At 40.4% G+C, this 23,317-nt stretch overlaps 1 protein-coding gene across 1 annotated transcript in view; it reads left to right on the forward strand.

The window, feature by feature from the left end:
• TMEM132B (transmembrane protein 132B) overlaps window positions 1-23,317 on the forward strand; it is a 428,290-nt gene that overhangs the window by 150,776 nt on the left and 254,197 nt on the right. Inside the window, exon 3 of the mRNA XM_075274826.1 lies at window positions 21,353-21,499. Within this exon, the coding sequence (XP_075130927.1) occupies window positions 21,353-21,499 (147 nt within the window). The remainder of the gene's footprint in view (window positions 1-21,352; window positions 21,500-23,317) is intronic.

Consider the following 23,317-nt stretch of genomic DNA (forward strand, 5'->3'; position numbering starts at 1 on the left):
ATGTCTTTCTTGAATTGAGGCGCCCAGAACTGTACACAGTATTCCAGGTGTGGTCTGACCAGGGAAGAGTACAGCGGAATAATGACCTCTCTTGATCTAGATTCAATGCTTGTCTTAATACATCCCAGAATTTTATTAGCCTTTTTTGCAGCAGCACCGTACTGTTGGCTCATGTTGAATTTGTGATCTACTATTATGCCCAAGTCCTTTTCCCCTATGCTATCACTTAGTTCTATTCCTCCCATACTATATATGTTTTTTACATTTCTGTTACCCAGATGTAGAACTTTGCATTTGTCCCTGTTAAATACCATTTTGTTCGCCTCAGCCCATTGTTCCAGTGTGTCTAAGTCCTTTTGAATACACTCTCTCTCCTCTCTAGTGTTGGCTATTCCTCCTATCTTCGTATCATCTGCAAATTTTATGAGTTCCCCAATAATTCCATCGTCCAGATCATTTATAAAGATATTAAAAAGTACTGGGCCCAGAACAGAGCCCTGCGGCACCCCGCTTTTGACTTTCTTCCAGTTGGATGTGTAGCCATTTAGTATTACTCGTTGTGCCCGATCATTAAGCCAGTTGTGAATCCACCTAACTGATTTTTTGTCAAAGCCATACTTAATCATTTTTTCAATAAGAAGGTTATGTGATACTTTATCAAATGCCTTACTGAAGTCAAGATATACTATGTCCACGGCATTCCCTTGGTCCAACCATTCAGTGATTTTGTTGTAGAAGGAAATCAGGTTAGTCTGACAAGATTTATTGGTCCTAAAGCCGTGCTGGCTCTGGTTAATTAATGCCTTCCCATCCAGGTACCGAAGTAAATGTTCCTTGACAATTTAAATGTTCCTTGACATGCCCTATCATGCGGCGCATTCCATGGCTGATTCAGCCGCGGCGTCCACGTCTTGAAACACACTCCTGTTTAGGCCCATTCATTCGGGCCTAAACAGGAGCATAATGCCGCAACGGAATGTTGAATGCTGCATCGGCATCCTGTCGCGGCTAGCTGCGTGGAATGTTCACATGGCGGAAAAGGTTTCTGTGACCTTTTCCTCCGTGTGAACATACCCTTAAGGAAACTGGAGATAAGCTGTAGGTTATGGTCATAGTACATTCTTTGATATAGCTTACAATATTCTAGAATACAGTTTATACTTTTTACATATAGCATATATAGTTAACACAAAAAAATCAATTTTTAAAGGAATCAGCAAACATTCTGTATCTCTATACAGTCATGGCCAAAAGTTTTGAGAATGACACAAATCTTCTATTTTCACATGATCTGCTGCCCTCTGGTTTTATGTGTGTTTGTCAGATGTTTTTATCACATACAGAAATATAATTGCAATCATATTATGAGTAACAAAAGCTTATATTGACAGTTAGAATGAGTTAATACAGCAAGTCAATATTTGCAGTGTTGACCCTTCTTCTTCAGGACCTCTGCAATTCTCCCTGGCATGCTCTCTATCAACTTCTGGACCAAATCCTGACTGATAGCAGTCCATTCTTGCACAATCAATGCTTGCATTTTTTCAGAATTTGTAGGTTTTTGTTTGTCCACCCGTTTCTTGATGATTGACCACAAGTTCTCAATGGGATTAAGATCTGGGGAGTTTCCAGGCCATGGACCCAAAATCTCTATGTTTTGTTCCCTGAGCCATTTAGTTATCACCTTTGCTTTATGGCAAGGTGCTCCAGCATGCTGGAAAAGGCATTGTTGATCGCCAAACTGCTCTTGGACGGTTGGGAGAAGTTGATCTTGGAGGACATTCTGGTACCATTCTTTATTCATGGCTGTGTTTTTAGGCAAGACTGTGAGAGAGCCGATTCCCTTGGCTGAGAAGCAACCCCACACATGAATGGTTTCAGGATGCTTTACAGTTGGCATGAGACAAGACTGGTGGTAGCGCTCACCTCGTCTTCTCCGAATAAGCTGTTTTCCAGATGTCTCAAACAATCGAAAAGGGGATTCATCAGAGAAAATGACTTTACCCCAGTCCTCAGCAGTCCACTCCCTGTACCTTTTGCAGAATATCAGTCTGTCCCTGATGTTTTTTCTGGAGAGAAGTGGCTTCTTTGCTGCCCTCCTTGAGACCAAGCCTTGCTCCAAGAGTCTCTGCCTCACAGTGCGTGCAGATGCACTCATACCTGCCTGCTGCCATTCCTGAGCAAGCTCTGCACTGCTGGTAGCCCAATCCCGCAGCTGAAACACTTTTAAGAGACGGTCCTGGCACTTGCTGGTCTTTCTTGGGCGCCCTGGAGCCTTTTTGCCAACAATGGAACCTCTCTCCTTGAAGTTCTTGATGATGCGATAGATTGTTGACTGAGGTGCAATCTTTCTAGCTGGGATACTCTTCCCTGTTAGCTCATTTTTGTGCAGTGCAATGATGACTGCACGTGTTTCTTTAGAGATAACCATGGTTAACCGAAGAGAAACAATGATTCCAAGCACCAGCCTCCTTTTAAAGTGTCCAGTGGTGTCATTCTTACTTAATCATGACAGATTGATCTCCAGCCCTGTCCTCATCAACACCCACACCTGTGTTAATGGAGCAATCACTGAAACGATGTTAGCTGGTCCTTTTAAGGCAGGGCTGCAATGATGTTGAAATGTGTTTTGGGGGATAAAGTTCATTTTCTAGGCAAATATTGACTTTGCAAGTAATTGCTGTTAAGCTGATCACTCTTTATAACATTCTGGAGTATATGCAAATTGCCATTAGGAAAACTGAAGCAGTAGACTTTGTAAAAATTAATATTTGTATCATTCTCAAAACTTTTGGCCATGACTGTAGACTTCTTTTCATCAGCTGTAGTATGTCTGTAGACTTTCCTTCTTCCTAGTCGGTAAAGAAAGACTTCTCATAAATAAATGAGGGATCAGTGATTGTCCCTGGAATATTACTATGTGTCTCTGGAGAGAGAAGAACTATGTAGTATCATTCAAGATAAAAGTCTTCTAGCTTTCACTACAGATCTGATTGGTATAGAACAGCACCTCTCAAGTCACCTTGACGAAAGAACTTTTTCAATAAAACATAGGGAAGTGTTCTTAGTACATTTTGTTTTTGATTAAGACAGATGATCTAGCTGACTCCGGTGTTAATCTGTGTGATTCATGTAAGAAACAAGCCTTTTGGGTGAAAACAGTTCAAAACAATTTTGAAGCAAGTTTGCCGTTCTGAGAATGCATGATGTGTCTAGGTTTACTGTCAGTTAGAGCTGTACAAATATAGAAGAATAGTTGTGGATAGGTACATACATTTCAGGGTCACCTAAGGCTACTTAAAGCAATCTTGCGTATCACTGCAGAACTAAAAATTTGTTGGATTTGATTTCTCCCTTTAAAGCCTAGATTTTATCAGTGTAAAGATGCTTTGGGGCAGGGTGTACAAATATTAGAACCTCTAGTGACTTACAAGTCAATATACCAACCTCTGTTTTATGAATCATGCTTGAACCATGGCCAGCTCTTTCCCGTGGCTGGGAGAGAAGGTTGTCAGTGCCATCACCATATTATTCTTTACACAGCACATGGGTAAGTAACCTTAGTTGGAGACTTACTTGAATAGTTCTAACGGCTCTGAATATCTTCTGTATGCAATTATAATAATCAAGATATGCATAACTGTGCAAGACACTGACCCAGTAGTTCACAGACTATATTCATGAAGCATGCAAGCGTATTACAGCTGTTCACCCTTTCTCAACTTATGACAGCAGAGTCTCCATTAAGGGCCTGTTCACACGGGCACAGAGGGAGTGGATTATGGCACGTAATTCATATCATAATCCGCCCCCTCACAATGGTGGTCTATGGAGACTGCAAGTGTTCTTATTTCCGGTAGCCGCATGTTGCCACTAGTGGAAAAAAAGAACCGGGCTGCGGTGTCTGCCTGGAGGCAGCAACCTCCAGAGTCGGCCCATTCATTTGAGGGGAAGCCGCGACAGTCGTGGCAGGTGGGTTTTGACCTGAGAGTGACGTGGCACCTCCCCCCATGTGAACTTAGCCTAATAGTGCCAAATACCAACATAATGCTTCACCAATAATAATACCATTATAATGCTCCATTAATTGTTCCACCATGGCACCCCAATTAAAAGTGCCATCAAAATTCTCCCTTTTAATAATGCCATTATAATGCCCATTTAACAGTGCCATCAAATGCCTATAAGTGTCATTAGAATACCCCCATAAATAGTGATATCATAGAGCCTTCATTAATGATGCTCTGTAATGTCTCCACTAGTAGTGCCCCTCATAAATACTGCCTCCAGTGGTAGCGCACCCCAGTATAATATTTTTTTGAGGCATAAAATTTAGATGTGGCTTGTGCAACTTGGGGATTCAAGCACTACAGGTCTATGACCTGTACCATCTCTTCTCTTCCAGGGCTATACTAGCCCCCTCAACTAATGTTGAAGGACGTCCCAGAACTGTATCCTTGTATCACAACTACATCACACTACATCTATTTGTATTGTGAGTTAACTTACCATTCCTGTTAATTTCCCCATTTCATGTAGGACACACAAACATCTTTATTCTGTGTCTTGCTTCTCCATTGAAAACTGTGCCCTGCTTATCACCGTATACAGTGTAGACAGTTTTTTTTTTTTTATCTTGGGCATTATACAACTTAGAAACCTGTAGGCTGCAGTTCTACCTCTATTATTTCCAGAGATATCACTGGTTGAAAATACACTGGGGATTGAGATAGTTACATGTAGCTACATATAAATATTGCAATCCAGACTATGTTTTAAACCAATAATAAGTAATAAGTTAAGTAGAAATGCAGTTTGTAATATCTCTGGAAATAGTTTCAGCAACCTTACAGAATTTTATAATGCCCAAGCTATAACTGCTTCATTTGATCCTCCCAACCCTAATTTTTTCTACATTACCTTCCATACAAGTCTGTACATTGTACACAATAAGAAGCAGGGGCCAGCTCTCAATACAGATGCAAGGAAAAGAATATGTACGGTAAATGTAGGATTTCACAGAAAGGATCCAAAACATGTTAATAAAGTATATTATAAAATGTCTTAAAGAGACACATACTGACAAAAAAAATCAAAAGTTGTTTGAAAGTTTACCTATGCTGTAATAGCATGGCTCAGCCACTATACAAAGTATGGTCTTCTTCCAAGTCTATGCATTGTAGCAGTACCAGGCCTAGCAGCAGTCCTCAAACAGCTGATTGGTGTGGGGGCCAAGTGCTGACTCTACCATTGATCAGATGTGGATGGCCTCTCCTAACTGTAGGTCATAAAAAAGCACCCATTTAAAGCTAATATATCAATTTCCTATAAGCGGACAGCAATGGCTTAGATTTACTAATATTCAGGTCAAACGTAGATTGACTGGAAATCTGAAAATGCACCAGATTTACCACAGTGGCTGATGCAGATGACAAATCTAGCATATCTTCAGACTATCTAGTCTTAAGTGTATAGCACCTTTTATTTGGTTTACTTTGAGATAGAATTTAATAGCTTACTTCTGGTTCATGTTTTGGGGGTATTTTAAGGCATTTTGGTTGAATTAGGCCCTACCTATTTTACTAAGAAACTAACACGGCGAGCAAACTGGCATTTTGGTTGATTTAGGCCCTACCTATTTTACTAAGAAGTAGTGTTGAGCAAATAGTATTCCTTGAATACCTCACTCCCATAGGAATGCATGTAAGCAGCTGAAGACCAAGCGGTTAAGCGCAGTGAATATTTGCTGGCCGCTTACACGCATTCCTATGGGAGCGAGGTATTCGACGAACACTACTAAGAAGCTAACATGGCGAGCAAACTGACTAAACATGTTTGTGTGCATGGAGCCTAACCATAGTAAATTTATCAAAATGGCCCACATCACTGTCTACCAATAAGTATTTGGACACCTGTGGTAGAATAGAAAAACAACATTTATTCATATTCAATAGTTAGTAGAACCCAGCAGATGGGCTTCCTTACGGACGGTATTGATCGACACAATGCTCCCGGATACCTGGTGATACTCCTGGTGTATGTGAGCCATTGCTTGGATGCGGTTTCTCTGGCCAACACTTGTCGGTCTCTATCTCCCAGTTTCGGGGGTCTGCTGACTCGGGGCAAATTCTGACAATCACCTTCACCTTCCACTTCATAATCACATAGGCCACTGTCAATTTTGGGTAATTCAGTTTGCTTGCTATGTTCCTTAAGGATCGACCGTTTCTGTGGTACACCACAATTACCCTTTCTCAAAATCAGACAACTCTGCACTTCGTGGCATCTTGCATGTGACTAATGCCAATACTGTTTCCTATTTAACAGCGGAAGGAGTGATGTACATCACAACTGCAGATATCTTCATTTGCATGGGTGTCCAAATACTTATTGGTAGACAGTGTATTAGGCACAGAACACTAGATATGTGTTAGATCCAATTAATTAAATGTCATTTCTTATTACTGACAGTAATAAGTATCAACATGTAATTAATTGTTCTTTTACTTAAGTGGCCACCACAGCCCTGAATGCGGCTATGACCACATTTGGAACTCCATGTGGCTTTCCCCTTACACAAATGTAGTAGTATAGCTGATAGAAACCACACAGATTAGATTGTGTTTTTTTCTGTGTGGTATATTAAATTTGGCATTATGAATTTTGACTATAATGCGACTTATCACTTGTAAGATTCTTCCTGTTTGTGTTGAGCTCTCTAGACTTTCTAATATCATATTCAGAATTGATGGATTATTGTATAATCTTTAGTTCAGTCACTTTACTATGACACATGCACTGTAGTTAACAAATGCGTTCTGATTGATGTTTGCTACAGGAGGTGACTGGTGCTAAACTAAAAAGAACCCTTGCCGTTATTTTATTCCTGTTGTAAGCGGATCAGCTTTACTTCCCACTTATTATTTTATTTTATTTTCAGCACCGGCATTGTGTTGTGCCTGCCATTCCCTGTTCTGGATCTGCAATTAAAAGCTACTTCAATAACACTTTGTGAAATGTGTAATCTTTGTTTGACATAGAAAGGACAGTGTAAATGTGTAATTAGGAGCCACCAAAGCTTAGTGCCAGTTATCAAGGCATTGCACGGGCAAATAATTAGCATTTAGAAAGCAGAGAGGTGGGTGGCAGTAGTATTAACCGGCAACATTAATTTACTCTATTTAATTGTTGGCATTGGCTGCAGTTGATTAGTTTTAACCTCTTCCTAACCAAAACGAGGCGCATCCTATTGGGATATAACCCGCAGTGCAAAGCTGGATAGAACTGAACGGGTTAACAGGTCATTTCATTTCCAGCAGCTAATTTCTCAAAGGCACATTAAGAACAGAGGACATTATGAATAGCACCATGGGTGTTTTTTCCCATCTTGGCATCAAAAATGTGTTTCTGTTATTTGCAACCATTGTTTGTCCTAGGCAACGTTACAGCTTTGTGTCACAAACTGGGAGAAGATAAAATATAACATTACACAACAAATATCAACCCCATCATTAATTAAAATGTTTAACGCATAAAAGCGGGAGCCTGAGGTGCACACTTTGTTAACAGGGATTGCAGATCTGGAGCTAAAGTGTGAAAATTATTCATACAAGAAGGCACTTCATAACGTAGATGGAAAATGCCGAAATTGTTTTATGACATGTTTGTAAGTTATATTCACAAAGAAAGTTAATAGAATATGAATAACAGTATTAGTCTAGATTCTGGTTGGTGCCTGGGAATGTTTGATTCCCAAGTAGGTAAGAGGCATCATAAAAAGTCTTGTACAGTATGGAAAAGTCTCAGTACTGCTTACAACTCTCCCATCCAATTTTAACCCCTTCCTGCTGCAGTCATTTTTCGACTTCGTTTATGATTCCGTCTTCTAAACCCCACAATTTTGTTATTTTTCCACTCACAGAGCCATACGAGGGCCCAATGTTTGTAGGACTAATTGTACTTTGTAAAAGTATGACGTATTGAGAACCTGGAAAAAATATAGGCTTTGTTTTTACGGCATACACTCTGCAGCCAAAATGATAAGTCAGGGCTCGTTCACATCTGCGCCCGGGGTCTACGTTCTGCAGGTATCCATTTCCTGCTCAAAACTGGGCAGGAGACGGAAACCTACAGTCATGTTTCAAACCCATTCATTTGAATGTATTTGAAAAGTGTCCGGCCGTGAGTGCCTGTGAGCGTTTTATGCTCTCTGCGGCGAAACCGTTGTTTTTTAACTGGACACAGAGTCGGACATGCAGGACTGTGTGTCTGGTTTAAAAAAAAAACGTTTTTGCCGCGGAGAGCATAAAACGCTCACCGGTGTTCATGACCGGCCACTGTCTGACAGGTTTCCGTCTTCTGCCGGCAGAAGATGGAATCCTGATATGCAGGCCTGTATGCTGGTGTGAACCCAGTGTCACCTGTATTCTATGGGTCGGTACAATTCTGGAGATACCAAATTTATATGGTCTTTTATCTTTTAATCCCTTAAATAAACCCAAATCTTTGAAAAAAAAATTCTTGAAGTTGCCATATTCTGACACCCATAACTTTTTTATATTTGCATGTATGGGGTGTGAGAGAGTGAAGGGTGTGGTCTGGGAAGACAGGTACATTTCAGCCAGGCACCTAAAGGGTGTATGGTAAAGATTCACACCAGGGAGGACAGCTGACTAATCAGGCCCTAATAACAGTCTGTCTGTGAAGACTAGCAGGGTGGCACCACACAGACAGAGCTGACCTGTCCAGACTGGACCTCCAAAGCAGGTACTGTGCCACCTGTTGTTGTTGCCAAGGTGGGAGACTGGTAACCAGTCTCCTGTATACTCAGGGAAAAGTTTCCTTATGTTTAAGTTAGTCTCTCAGCCAAGAAGGAGTTTGTTTTTGTTTATCCTGTGGCTTTGCAAAAGCAGTGTATGCGATACATGTGAATAAAGAGCCCAAAAGAGAAAACTAACCACACATATAAAGTAATAAAATATAATAATAATAATAATAATAATAATAATATTTACTAAAAAGTGACACACAAATCAGAAAAAACATACTTACAATAATACAATGGGGATATAAATAATCAGATGTACCAGAATACCAGAATAATGCATAGAAAGGTGGGGGATTTTAACCCCTTCCCGCCGATGGCATTTTTTGATTTTCGTTATTCGTTTTTGACTCCCCTCCTTCTAAACCCCATAACTTTTTTATTTCTCCGCTCCCAGAGCCATATGAGGTCTTAATTTTTGCGGGACAAATTTTTCTTCATGATGCTACCATTAATTATTCTATATAATGTACTGGGAAGCAGGAAAAAAAATCTGAATGGGGTGGATTTGAAGAAAAAATGCATTTCTGCGACTTTCTTACGGGCTTTGGTTTTACGGTGTTCACTGTGCAGCCAAAATGACATGTCCGCTATATTCTGTGTTTCGGTACGGTTCCAGGGATACCAAATTTATATGATTTTATTTACATTTTGACCCCTAAAAAAATTCCAAAACTGTGTTAAAAAATTTTTTTTTCTAAAAGTCGCCATATTCCGACAGCCATAACTTTTTTATACGTAAGTGTACGGGGATGCATAGGGCATCTTTTTTTTGCAGGGCCGGGTGTACTTTTTAGTTCTACCATTTTCAGGAAATGTTATTGCTTTGATCACTTTTTTTTCAAATTTTTATCAGAATCAAAACAGTGAAAAAAACGGCGGTTTGGCACTTTCGACTATTCTTCCCGCTACGGCGTTTACCGAACAGGAAAAATATTTTTATAGATTTGTAGAGCGGGCGATTTCGGACGCGGGGATACCTAACATGTATATGTTTCACAGTTTTTAACTACTTTTATATGTGTTCTAGGGAAAGGGGGGGTGATTTGAACTTTTAATTCTTTTTATATTTTTTTTAACTTTTTTTTAATTTTTTTTTTGCATTTATTAGACCCCCTAGGGGTGTTGAACCCCAGGGGGTCTGATCACTAATGCAATGCATTACAATGCTAATGCATTGCAATGCATTGCAAAAAAGCATCCTTTCTTTTGCAGACTGCATAGACCAGCCTGCAAAAGAGAGGATTTGCAGACAAGCCTGGGAGCCTGTACAAGGCTCCCGGTTGTCATGGCAACGGGACGTCAGCCCTGGAGCATGCTCCAGGAGCCGGCGATCCCGGCCAAAATGGCGGCGCCCATGCCGGAGCCGGAGGCGCCGGAGGGGTTAATGCCTCCGATCGGTCCGGGGACCGATCGGAGGCATTAGAGCCGGTTGTCTACTGCTTAAAGCAGTAGACACCCGGCGGCTATGGCGGCCGCCCGGCTCCCGGGCGGTCGCCATAGTTACAGACCCGACATGCGCCGTACTATTACGGCGCATGTCGGGAAGGGGTTAAGAAGATTAATAACATCAGTATATACAGGACAAGACTCCTATTACAATTAAGTGTCTACCAGTATCTCATGGTGAAGAAATCACTATAGTAATACATCATGCACAATCAATTAAGGAGTATTGTCACCACAAACAAATAGAGCACATATAACTATAATCTCCCACACGTGCCTATGCAGTATATGGAACGCCCGATGCGCGTTTCGCCCGCACTCGGGTGGACTTCGTCAGGGGACATGTGAATAAAGCCTGAACCTGTGTGCAGTCCAGTGTCTGTGTCCCTGTTTCCTGCACTGCTACAAGCATCTACCTGAGCGATTCCCCACAGGGGTAAAACATAAGGTTTATTTTGTGGGTCTAGATGTACTTTTTAATAAAATAATTTTGGTGTTCATGAAAAATATTTTTATATGCTTGTAGACTGGGCATTTTGGGATGTGGGGATGTACAATTTGATATCACAGTGATGCCTGCTTATCTCTATTTCTTTCCCTTTCCCTTCCTTATGTGACACCTTTCCATTAAATGCCCTATCCCTAGTGCTTAAAATGCTTTTTTTTCTCAATATCTTTCAATAACATGAAAAAATGTGATGAGGACAACTATATGTAAAACACATGATCATTGTTTTACAAAGACAACCCCTAAATGATGGATTGCTGGTGATCGGCTGGTTGTGTAACAATGACCGTTTGTGGCCACCGGTGTCCCTTTCCTTCTAGTAGTTACAGCTACCTGCTTACTTATATCCACTTGTGCCACTGTCCTTCTCCTCCATATACTCCTCATGTATTCTTATCTGTGTGCATGGTACCTGTAGAGTATGCAAGCCACCCCTTCCTGTTTCTTAAAGGGCCAGCGCAAACACCAATAAAGTGTCCCTAACCAATTCCAAATAGCCCCTGCCTGGTGAACGAGTAAAGGTTCTTAGCTTGCTAGTTCCTGTTCTAAGGTGCTGTGTTTCTGGATTGTTATACTGCATATTTGATCCCTGTTTGTAACATCTGACTGCTGTTGCTGACCCTTTCCCGTTTCTGACTAAAAAAACCCCACTCCACTACCTGGTGTGTTCTTTTACATGCACTCAACAACTTAGGAATTTTGCCTACCCAGACATTGGCCTGTACCGGACTGCTTTATTGTCTGACCCCCTTGTGTATTACACTAATGTCTCTTGGCCCTAGGTCAGCCATCATCCACATTGGGAGCACAATAAGGGTATGTTCACATGGAATTTTTTGCAGGCTGAAAAAAATCTAAAAAAATATTTGTGGTTTTTGATGTGATTTTGTAAAAACAGAGTAAAAAAAAAAAAAAAGCCTGCCTGAAGATAGGTCATGTCGCAAGGGCTCATAGTAGGCTATATACAGTATGTCATGTTATGGATCCTTATAAAATAGATCCCTATTATGGGGGTGTACATGAGGCCTTACACTTTTGGTTTTTTTTTAAACCATACCTATTTTTTCAACAAGTTTTGCATAAATTTGCACATTGGGAGGGATTTATCAATCCATCTACACTAAATTCCCGACACAGAGGATTAATATTATAGCACATTTGGCGCAAGGCCCTTTCCTGCACCACAACCCCTGTTCTGCATCTCACTTGCCACATTGTGCGAATGTAGGTGGTCCAGGGGTCTAACTCCTCCACCAGGTAAGTGGGAAAAGAAGCATTTTTATCTGATGAGATATAATACAATATATTTTATATTCACTTGTGATGTTGAATTATAGAAACTATGTTGAAAATGATTATCCATGTAAATTGTGCTGTCTGAACAAGAACATGTTCACTGCTTGTTTAGTTGACCACTTCTATTTTGTTCCCTTGCAGCCTGAAAAAACTTTAGATACTATATCTCTGCTTTAGAAAAATGATCATTTTGAAAACCAAAGACACTCAGCTCCATATTTAATGTAAAAGAAATGTATTGTATTTCCACTCAGAAGACAATGTGATAAATGCTTTTCTTAGATACATACATCCTTTTTATCTGTTTTCCTACATTTTCCTTTTGTCATTCCCTGGCAGATGACAGAAAACCATCAAATTCAGCAGCATGATACTAGTATCAAAGCAAAATCTCTAGAGGTATTCCAGGCTAGATATGTCTTTTAACTGAAGGCAGATCCAGTGCATGTTTTTATGTTTTAAAGACACCAATAAATTTTTACATTACAGGTGGCAGGGCTGTGCAAATCTCAGAAGCTATATAGACATGATGTCTATAAAAGTACTGTTGGCACATAACATTATTGCTCGATATTTCCTCAGTAGGTGAACTTCGGCTACTTGATGGGCCCATTTTATTCCTTTATTAATGTACAGTGATTGCAGAACCTGCACTCTCTAAGAAGTTACAATCTGTAATACAGTTCAAATGATCTACCATAATAAAACTAGACTGTATTATGAGGCACCTACTATGCAAATTGGTGATAGCGAAAAAGTCAGTGAATCGTCTTAGTTCATTTTAAAGGGTATGTTTTATTAAGGAAATGACTTGTTAGTCACAGAGCGCCTGTTCCGGTTACAGTATACTTCTGGCAAGACTAGTAAAGAGCATGATGTGTATCATTACCCAGCATATGTGTAGTGAGACATATCTCTGTGCATGCGCTTATGAATTAAATTATACACTTCACAATAGTGCTTGATGTACGCTTCTCCTAGAGACCACTACATACTTCCCCTGCAAAGTGAGGGATGGGCCACCTAAAACTGTTTGAGATTTAAAAGAATTTTCTCAGTTCAGGGTTTCACCTGCCCTCCTGTCTCCCCTCCCCTCCACTTCCATTTTTTCAGCTCAGTCCAGCAAGATGATCATGCTTGTTTCTAAATTGCAGTTATCTCTGGTTTTACATACAAAGATAATAGCGACAATGCTAAAGGGATGGTTGTAGGACTTATCAGGGTTCTTCAACTGAAAGCAATTTACAGAGAGGGGGATAAAATAGATGGACAGAAGCAGGGACTGATTCAACAGCCCAACCAGAGAGGTGGTCTATAACCTAGGCAGCTAGTTGTAAACCCAGAGGAGGCATAATGAGCAGTATCTGGGAAACAGAGCAAGATAGATAAAGTAGTTTATGGGTAAAACACTTCAGCTACCTTAGGCCTGGTTCACATCTGCACATGGTCTGCTTGGGGACCCCCCGAACGGAAACCTAATCCGGATAAAACAGTGGTTACCTTATTAAACCTGCGGACCCCAAGAACTGTAATGGGGTCATTTTGGTTTTCGCACGAAAGGAGAATGGAATGGCCCAGATGTGAACCGAGCCTCAGGCTACAAGTTTGAATATTATCCTAGTGATGGGAATACCCCTTTAACTGAACAAAACCACCTTGTTATTACACATAAAAAGGAAAAAATATATCTGCGTTTAGGTGTCCCCATCCACTTAGTATTTGGGCCTAGCAGCTAATATAGCCACTGATACTTGTGATTTTACACATGGCTGGTGGTTCACAATAATCTGCACTAACAGCATTTCTGTGGTGAAAGATTGCCTCTCCGCAAGAGCGCTGATATCCAGTATGATCGTCTCCGGCACAAGGGTCTGTTGCTAAGCAGCCTCTCAAATTCACTTACGCTCTTTGTAACAAGCTAAACACTTGCAGAGATTATTCATTAGGGAGTCTGAAGGAGTCTGCCTCATGATAATGGAGTTGGTTTACCTGCAGTTTAGGCAAAACCCCAAATATCGAAAACTACTTCAGTTTTGATACTTCAGCTGACTTTCATTGATTCTACTAAGTATAGGGTTAATAGAGATGGTCTCCTGGCGGCTTAATACCCCGCTAGTAAATAGAGTGGGAGGCAGCTACAAAAAGCCAGATCTAGTATATCAGGGTATTGCAAGGATGCCTATTATTCCAATGGTTAATGACAGTAAGCAATGTCTTTCCTCAGCAATAACATCTGATCACTAGGGGGTAGCAGCAGAAGTGAGCCCCATTATAAGCTCATCAACAGGGGATGTCAACTCCATTAATCCTACAAATTGAGATATTCGATCCAATGTTACTGTTCACATTGTGTATAGCCATTGCAGCAGCATCAGATACAATACACATATTTCCATTCACCTGTGCTTATCATTTTATACTTTTTGCTGTCTCTGGATGCATCAGCAGACTCCCTCATTTGCACACAACGCATTTGAAGATTATGTGTTTGGACGAGAAGCTGTAACAGTGTGGTGCAACATTCAGAGTCAAGAGCACAGCATGTCTACCCTTGTCAGACAGTCTGTAATTTGTCCTGTTAAAGATACTGTCAAAGAACACAATGCTAGCCTTTCTGCTATTTATCCATATACTGAAGCCATGATAAAGATAGGAATAGATAGGGAAAATATCCAGAGCTTCTCCATCAAATTCATGTGTTACATGATAACAGGTTAATATATTGCTGAGGATGGTGTTCATTAAGTGCACCTAAAGGGTTAACTATCAACAATGATAAAAGCGCATCATTATGACTGATAATTGGAAGAAAGGTTGCCATGGCTCATATTATGTCATTTTCTTTTCAGCTCTTTAAGCTTCTACAGTTAATGTGCAGAATTTACAATTATTTCTGACATTTTGCCACATTTGAGGGGGTTGGGGGTAAATTATGGAAGCAGTGATGAGATACAACATGACAAGACAGGTGTGTTATTACACATTAAATTGCCCCCTTTTGTTCTTTCAATCAATATAATAGAGGAAAAGATTTAATAGCAGAACTCCGAGCGTGTTCATTAACCCAAGTACACAAATGCACATTTTTCAGGCAGAAAACAAACAAGCATTTACCATCCTAGGTGGGCATCCAAAACGTGTATCTTTAGATGTACTCCAGTTTAGGTTTGCTTTTACCGTGCATATTTACTATGTATTCCTCTTCTGGGTGCTCATAGTGTCTAGTATTTAAGACTTCATGGATATTTTTACAGCAGAGGCTCTTATTTCAGGACTACCGTAAAAATACAACCCCAATGAAATTATATATATCACCACTGTCCAACAACTGTGGGGTCTGTATATATTCAATAAAATATATAGTGAAATGGAGTCTGTTACCAGAATCCAGCATATCAACCCAAACCCACAGATACTGTAGATAGGTTAGGGTCACCTGAATCAAACAATGCTAGTCCCTTGTGAATTGGTACCTCCATTGTCATTCCGGACTCCTGGTTCTTGTCATGGGTTTTGAGAAACCATTGAGGCCTGTCACACCTGGTCATGTCTTTACACTTGCGTGAAAGCATCATGATATTGGCGTGCCTCACTTGTCCAATGAGGCCAAATCACAGGTCTTACCAATTGCCTGTGACATCACGCAGGAGGCCAGAAAGTGACTGGATAGAATGATGAGCACCATGAGGGAGCCCAGGAGATGTGAGTGAAGTGATTACCAGTATATTTTATTGTATTGCACCTCCCCTGGACCACCGTTATTATACTTCAGGGTCCAGCTTATAATAAAAGCACTTCTGATTTGGACCAAAAAAAAAAAAAAAGGCAAGTCAAGCTCACTAATATTTAGAGATGACCGAGTACTACTGGAAACTCCCATTTTGAATAGCACGCACCCATAGGAATGAAAGGACGCAGACGGCACGCAGGGGGATAAGCGGCCAGCCGCCAGCAAAGTCTGCATGCTGGCTGCTTCCATTCATTCTTATGGGTGTGTGCTATTGAAACAGCCGTTATGAATAGTACTCGCTCATCTCTACTAATATTCGCAAAGCAAATCTTGTGAGGTTTGCCCATCTCTAGTCATACATAGTCCCAAAAAACCCCTTTAAATGTCTAAAAGTGAATCTTTTTGATAAAACTTGTACTTGTATTATAACCTTTGGTAATATGAGTAATTTATCATACTGTATGCAACAATTTCATGTCAATGTAAAACTTTCAAGGGGGGCTATAATGGAGGCACACTTTATGTAAACTTCAGTGAATAGAATTCACAGAGGAGGTGAGGAAAAGTGAGTATAAGTGTTATTTTTTCCTCACCTTTCCTGGGCCTCTATATATTGGGGGGGCATCACACTGTGGGAGACCACTGTGGAGCATTACACTGTGTGGGGACACTGCGGAGGATTATACTGTGTGGGGCTACTGCAGAGGGGCCACTATGAAGCATTACACTCTGAGGTTTCATTGTTTCATTAACCTGTTAGGGTTCACTATGGAGAATTATACTGTGTAGGCCCACTATGGATCATAATAAGGTGTTGAGGCACTGTGGAGCATTATAAGATGTGGAGGCAATGTGGAGTATTATACTGTATGGAGATGCTGTGGAGCATTTTATTTTGTGTGGGGCATTATTCTGTGTGGTGAGCACTGGGGAAGATTATACATACACTGTAGGAGCCACAAAAGGTTGACAAATGTTGCCGGTTTGGGGCCCCAAAGTTCCTTTTGTGGATAAGTACGGTGGGGGGGGTCCCTGTCAAAATTCTCATCAAAAAGTGGCTCCTGCCTTTAGAAGATTTGGGAACCACTGTAATAGATAATGGCAGCAAAGTGGCCATTGTTTGTCCTCTGGTGCCCCTGGCAACTCTTTCAGACCCTGTGATCACTGAAAGATTTTGCCCCCCTAACTACTCAGAAACTGTGATTGTCATTGATCACGGCATCTGAGGGGTTACGCCACCAGAGTCTGAGTATTTTTTTGATATAGTCCTGGGTCCTGGCTGTGTAATACAGGCTGCCTGATGCAGGCATTATGACAGCACTGTACTATTACAGCGCAGAGTATTATATGGAAGAGCCACATAGTAGTACAGCGCCAAGCAGGAAGGGGCTTTAAGCAACCCTGCTTAAAAGAAAATGCTGAAAGGTGTGCGGTAAAAAGGAGGAAATGGCAGTGGAATAAGTGTACTCCAGTGACATACTGTATTTCAAGACTCTTTTTAAACATGGATAGTCACATAATAAATAATAGAAAAGCACAAATGAAAAAATACCACAATAGTAAAATAATATGTCTATAATGAAACCTGAATTAAGTATTACATTATTTTCTGATGACGCATTCACTTTAAGAAATCTTTCACAGACATCAGTCTAATGACAACTTTAGATAGCATCAAACCTCCCGAATGACAGCATTGATAAATCTGTCTGCTGGCTATGTGCTATAAAATTAACCAGTGACTGTAATATACACTGGGTTTCTGATATGGAATTTATGAAACACAATCTGCTAGATGTGATGTCATGCAAGTATTAATATATTTCTGAACCAGAAACACTTATTTAGTTGGTTTGTCTAGAAATTTGTTTTCATAGATTTGTGGCAGTTTCTAGAAACACTGCCTGTTCAGATTTCTGTCAGCGACAGACAGTGCATTTCATTTCATGGCAGCTTAATTTTTGCATTGGGAACAGACGAGCCATATCTGACTATGGAGCTGAATTTTAAATATATAAAGCAAGGTAAATCTTCACTTGATCTGCTTTTCCTTCTCAACAGAGGGACAAAGAAACTTGTTTTAGACAAAAGCCATCTCCGCCATATAGAGAAACAATGTTTGCATGAAACCCAGCGCTCGTGTCACCCTATGAGTGGACATAAAATAAAAGCCCTAATTGTTTAACCAAACCATAGGAGACTTCATGAAATAAAATGCTGCAGGGGTCAAATAGCTGGAATAAGAAAGTAAGTCATCTAAAGGCGATTTGGAAAAATGCCGCTAGTAGTATTTCCCCAGAGAATTCCTCAGCCATGGATTTCTTCTACCTTTACAAAGGGCAGCCCCGTTAGCAAAGGTTACTATACTGAACTCTGCAGCTTAACTTAGTTGCGGAGAAAGTGGCACTGCTATTTTAAGACAGATCATGGGTGACTGGAGAAAGATAAGAAACGCCAAACAGTCTCCTCATTTAAATGCATTATGGAAATGTGAGCTGTCAACATAAGCATTCCTATAAATATGCTAAATAGACTCAGCGGTCTCCTGCCAAGGCACGAGGGTGGCAAGGAGGAGATGGGGAAGGGGAAAGGTGGAGGCGCGTCAAACTGTACGGGAGGAGGGGGGTATATAAGAGCATGCGGAGAAGTAAGCAATTGAGGGACCAGTCATTACATGTTGATTACACGCATTATTCACTTGTTATCCTATTAGGCTACATGCATACATTATATAGTATTAGCCAACATAACCTTATCATGTTTTTCTGCATGTAAACATAGCTCATGACTTTCTGAGAACACATTTCTTCATGCTATTTATCAAATGTAGGCAACTCTGAATATTGTAGAACAACCAGTCTATGGAGATATATAACTTAGCAGTTTGTCTCCACATAGACTTTTTATTCAGTAGCCAAAATGAATTATTTATACTATGTAGCGCAAAAATAAAAAATAAATCCTGAAAAACTTCTTTAACTTATCATTGACAAGACCAGCCTTAGCTATATGTGACCCATGCAGTCGCACAGGGAACCAGACAAAAAGAAGGCATCTCCAAGCTTATGGCCCTTGTTTAAATTCAATTGTATATGTGTTCTTAAGATGTAGAATATAATTGTGGTGCCAGTGCTATAAGGTGCTTCGGCACATGACTAGATCTCTTGGACCACCATTTGACGTCTTCTTTAAGGTACAAGTACCATGATGCCATCAAGCCGTGCTATTCAACTGGAGCAGGACACAGATAGGGCTAGATGTTGTCATTGGTGCCTTAGGAGGTGAGTATACTAAGGGTGCCTTGGCACTTACCTTCTAATGTGCAAGAAGCTATGGATGAGGAATAGTACCAAATATGGTGGCATTGAAAAGAGCAGTGCTGTGCTGTTCAGTTAAGGGATAAATCTACTACATGTTAAATACTGGAAAACACCAACTGTCCATGTTTACAAGCTGTATGTAAACTGTACAGTATGCTTTCTTTTTTGTTTACTTTGCATTAGCAACAAATGTCTACAGTTCTATGGCTTGATGTGACATCCCCATTATGGTACTCTATCATTTCTAAGGCAGGCTATTGTTTCCCATCGGAGATTCCGTCCCTGAATTCACTTGAAAAACGTAAAGAGAAAAATCCTGTTTTCTCTCGACATTTTTCAGGCAGAAATCCGATGGAAACTCTTTGGACCCCATTATAATGAAAGCCATGGAGTTTGCGGGTTTCTATTGGTAACCGCTTTTTAAGCGTATTGGGTTGTATTGGATACAAATGGTATTTGTATTTATTTGTATTCATTCTGAATCACTTGCATGTTAAAGAAGATAAAAGCGTACAACTATGCATGGGTAATGTAAATGTAACCTGTCAGAAAAATCTGAATTGGTGCTTCTAGTCATACACCTAATAAATGAATATACTTTGACCAAAAATGATAATTTTTCCACCAAAATAAGACCTCCTCATACGAGTGGTGTTATAAAACAGCTCTCCAGTCCATTACTATAGTGTAAATCCTGCCAAACAGAGAATTGGGAATCATATTGATGCAAGCTATTCAGCAGCAGCGTCCCAGTGTTTCCACCAATCTCTAGTCATTCCTTCTTTTCTTTGACTGAATGCAAATAAGCTTGCTGCTGTGGTTGGGAGATATACAGTAACTTGTGTGCAATATTACATAAAACAGCTGCAAGAAAGCATTTTCCATTTACTTAATACTAAACTTTTGCTGGCAAATTTTCGTAGTTGGATACAAATCACTCCAGATTTATGCCTATGAAGTAAATTGACTACTATTATTACTTACTGCTGTGGATGTGCTCTGCTTAAACATAAACCACTGTTATCCCGTATTATCCAAAATACTCTAACTGGAATTTGATATATGCTTGGTAAATCACACTATTATGAATTTTACTTAAGTTTTCGACTGTATTTTTTTTGTAAATACACATTCACACCCACACAGTATTTTTTCTGTAACTTTTTGCTTTAGATCTTCTAGAAATAAATGTTCCTTTTTTATATGGGATTAAGTTGCAGGGAGATTATTTTCTGGGGTAAGTGGGCACACAATAGCAGGTAAACATCGGGGGCTGGCGCACACTGTGGAGATCTGGGATTTACGCTATATGATAGAAATATCTAATAATATATCATTTAATAATAACCTTATTTATATAACGCCAACATATTCTGCAGCACTTTACAAATCAGAGGCCACGTGGACAATATGAGACACTACAATGTGACAAAGGGCCCTGCTCGCAAGAGCTTACATTCGAGGACAGTATCTGTGGTTTTCATACTATGAGACATGCGTCAATGCCTGGCACGCCAATATTAGGGTAATAGTGGATTGCAGTGTGTTTGTTACAAGTTAAGCAGCTTTTCTAAATACAACACGATTTTGTGACAAATTGAGAAAAGCAATTTATTAAAACGAGACAGTTGGTGCACTGGGGGCGGGCGAGCCTTCAGCTTCCTGAAGCACTGATTCCGCTACTCATATCCTACTACTATGACATCACTCATCAACAACAAGAGCAGTGCTCCCAGGGCTGAAGGCTGTCCGCAGTGCACCGAATGACTCATTGAAAGCTGTTTTTTCTCCAAATCTACATACACAACAAAGCTTTGATATTTATAACTGTAATGTACTCTATAGCATGAAGGGTTGCAGTTGAATATGCTTGGGGAGGTGGTACAATCCCTTTAATGTGCTACCCTTAAGATCTGAAGACATTCTTACTTTGCCTAAAATTTTTGCACTGTTCCTACATTGATCAGACTTGTTTGCCTCTTCAGTCATTCACTTCTGCTGTGCATATTAATTCAGACAGCTATATATGTCTGTTCTACTCTTTCAGCAGTCTTCTTTTGCATGGTTAGTAATCACATCTTGAGTTGTGAATCAGTCATTAACAATGATCCAGAGAAGGTGTCATCCTGCTGAGGTCTTTGTGCATTGTTAGGTCTTTGATGCATTGCTAGCTGTCATTGGAGATGCTCGGCGAAATCATTTTCCCTATATTCTCTCTTCTACAGGGTCAAAGCTGCTCTTGGCGCCAAAGTGATTGCTGTGAGAGTGGATGACTCTGAACAGTGGAAAGTTCAAAGACTGATGGAGAATGGAGAAAAACACACGACAGTCACTCTAGACTGCTTACGGCAAAGTCCCTATACCCCAAGCAGGTACGCTAATTCAATGGAAGGTCTGATTCTTAACTTCACTGTGCTTACATAGTTATTTAATATACATTTCAGTTTTGGAATAGGAAATGTTCTTTCAGATCAACACAGTATAAAAGGCTATATTTTCTGTACTTATCTTGTACGACCTCAGTGGATTAGAATTATCACTATCCTGTGCATAAAATTCACACAGCACATGACATAGACTAATAATAGAAATATATCTTTAATGCTGATACAATTGCTAAAAAATGTAGAGTTTTGTCTCTTTCTGTCTCTGGAATTTGGTGTTCTGCTCTTTATACTTTTCCGCTGTCATACCTTTCCTCAAATAACATGTCCCGAGATATTTATTCCCATGTTCATATATTATATCTAAGATAAAAGTAATAAAATACACTGCTAGGGCTAACTTTGGTTTACCTACACCATTTTAGTTTAAGTAGCGTACAGTAAATGTGTGCAAATAAGTTGCTCATGGTCTGTAGTTTGATATATGCCTATCAAGTGTCATGTGTCAGTCCAGCAGTCTAAAGTATATGAATTTGGCTAGAAGAAATTTAATCTCTTGGAGATTTGACAATTGAAGAACCATTAGTGTTCTTCATATAAAGCCTCACTTCCGTGCCATATAGCATGCTGGTGGTCACTTTTATGTGTGATACCCCCTTTTGCTCTATTCCTTTATGCCAGAGACCACAGAATCTATTCCAGGGAATGTATCGCCTAGAATTTATTCCTAAGTAAAACAGATACAGAAAAATATGATTTTCTGTATCTATCTTTTATTTTGGAGAGGATTGCCACATCCTACTATGTGAGAGCCCAGGACTGTGTGTCTGACACTATTATCTGTAGTACGGGGGCACCACAAGGTACAGTTCTTGCCCCATTTCTCTTCACACTGTACACTGCTGACTTTAGGCACAACTCATCCAGCTGTTACTTACAGAAGTACTCCGATAACTCTGCTATAGTAGGCCTTATCACTGATGGTTACGATAGGGAATACTTAACCCGGGACTTTGCTGAATGGTGCCAGCGGAACCACCTCAGGATTAATGCTGGAAAGACCAAGGAGATGGTGGAGGACTTTAGTATACGGAGAAGTGCTCCGACCCCGGTGGAGATGCAAGGGACATGTATTGAGATAGTCAGGACCTATAAGTGCTCCTCAACAATAAACTAGACTGGGCTGATCACCTGGAGGCACTGCACAAAAAGGGCCACAGCAGGCTCTACCTGCTCAGGCGTCTGAGGGCCTTTGGAGTCCAGAGGTGACTTCTTAGGGCCTTCTTCAACTCTGTGGTTGCTTCAGCCATCTTTTTCGGTGTGGCCTGCTGGGGGAGCAGTATATCAACCAGGGACAGAAATAGACTTGACAGGCTGATCAGAAGGGCCAGCTCTGTCCTGGGGAGCCCCCTGGACCCAGTACAGGTGGTGGGTGACAGAAGGACACTGTCCGTGGTGACCTCCATGCGGGAGAACAAATCCCACCCCATGTATGGGACCTTGATGGGACTTGGCAGCACTGTAAGTGACGGTCTGCTTCACCCCAAGTGTGAGAAGGAGCACTATCGCAGGTCCTTCATTCCAACTGCGACCAGGCTGTATAATCTACATCAGTCCAAGCGAAGATCACTCCATACAGGAAACTAATGATTATAATTATGAAGTCTAACTTCTTTCTCTTCCGTTCCTTAGCTGCTATGGACTCCTAGTATATCTTCTCTTCTCAGTATATGTGTCTACGTCTGTAATATATTACTGTGTATTATCCTGTATCTGTATTACTATGCTGCTGTAACATGCTGAAAT

This window comes from Leptodactylus fuscus, chromosome 1 (genome assembly GCF_031893055.1).
Source record: "Leptodactylus fuscus isolate aLepFus1 chromosome 1, aLepFus1.hap2, whole genome shotgun sequence".
Lineage (NCBI taxonomy): Eukaryota > Metazoa > Chordata > Amphibia > Anura > Leptodactylidae > Leptodactylus > Leptodactylus fuscus.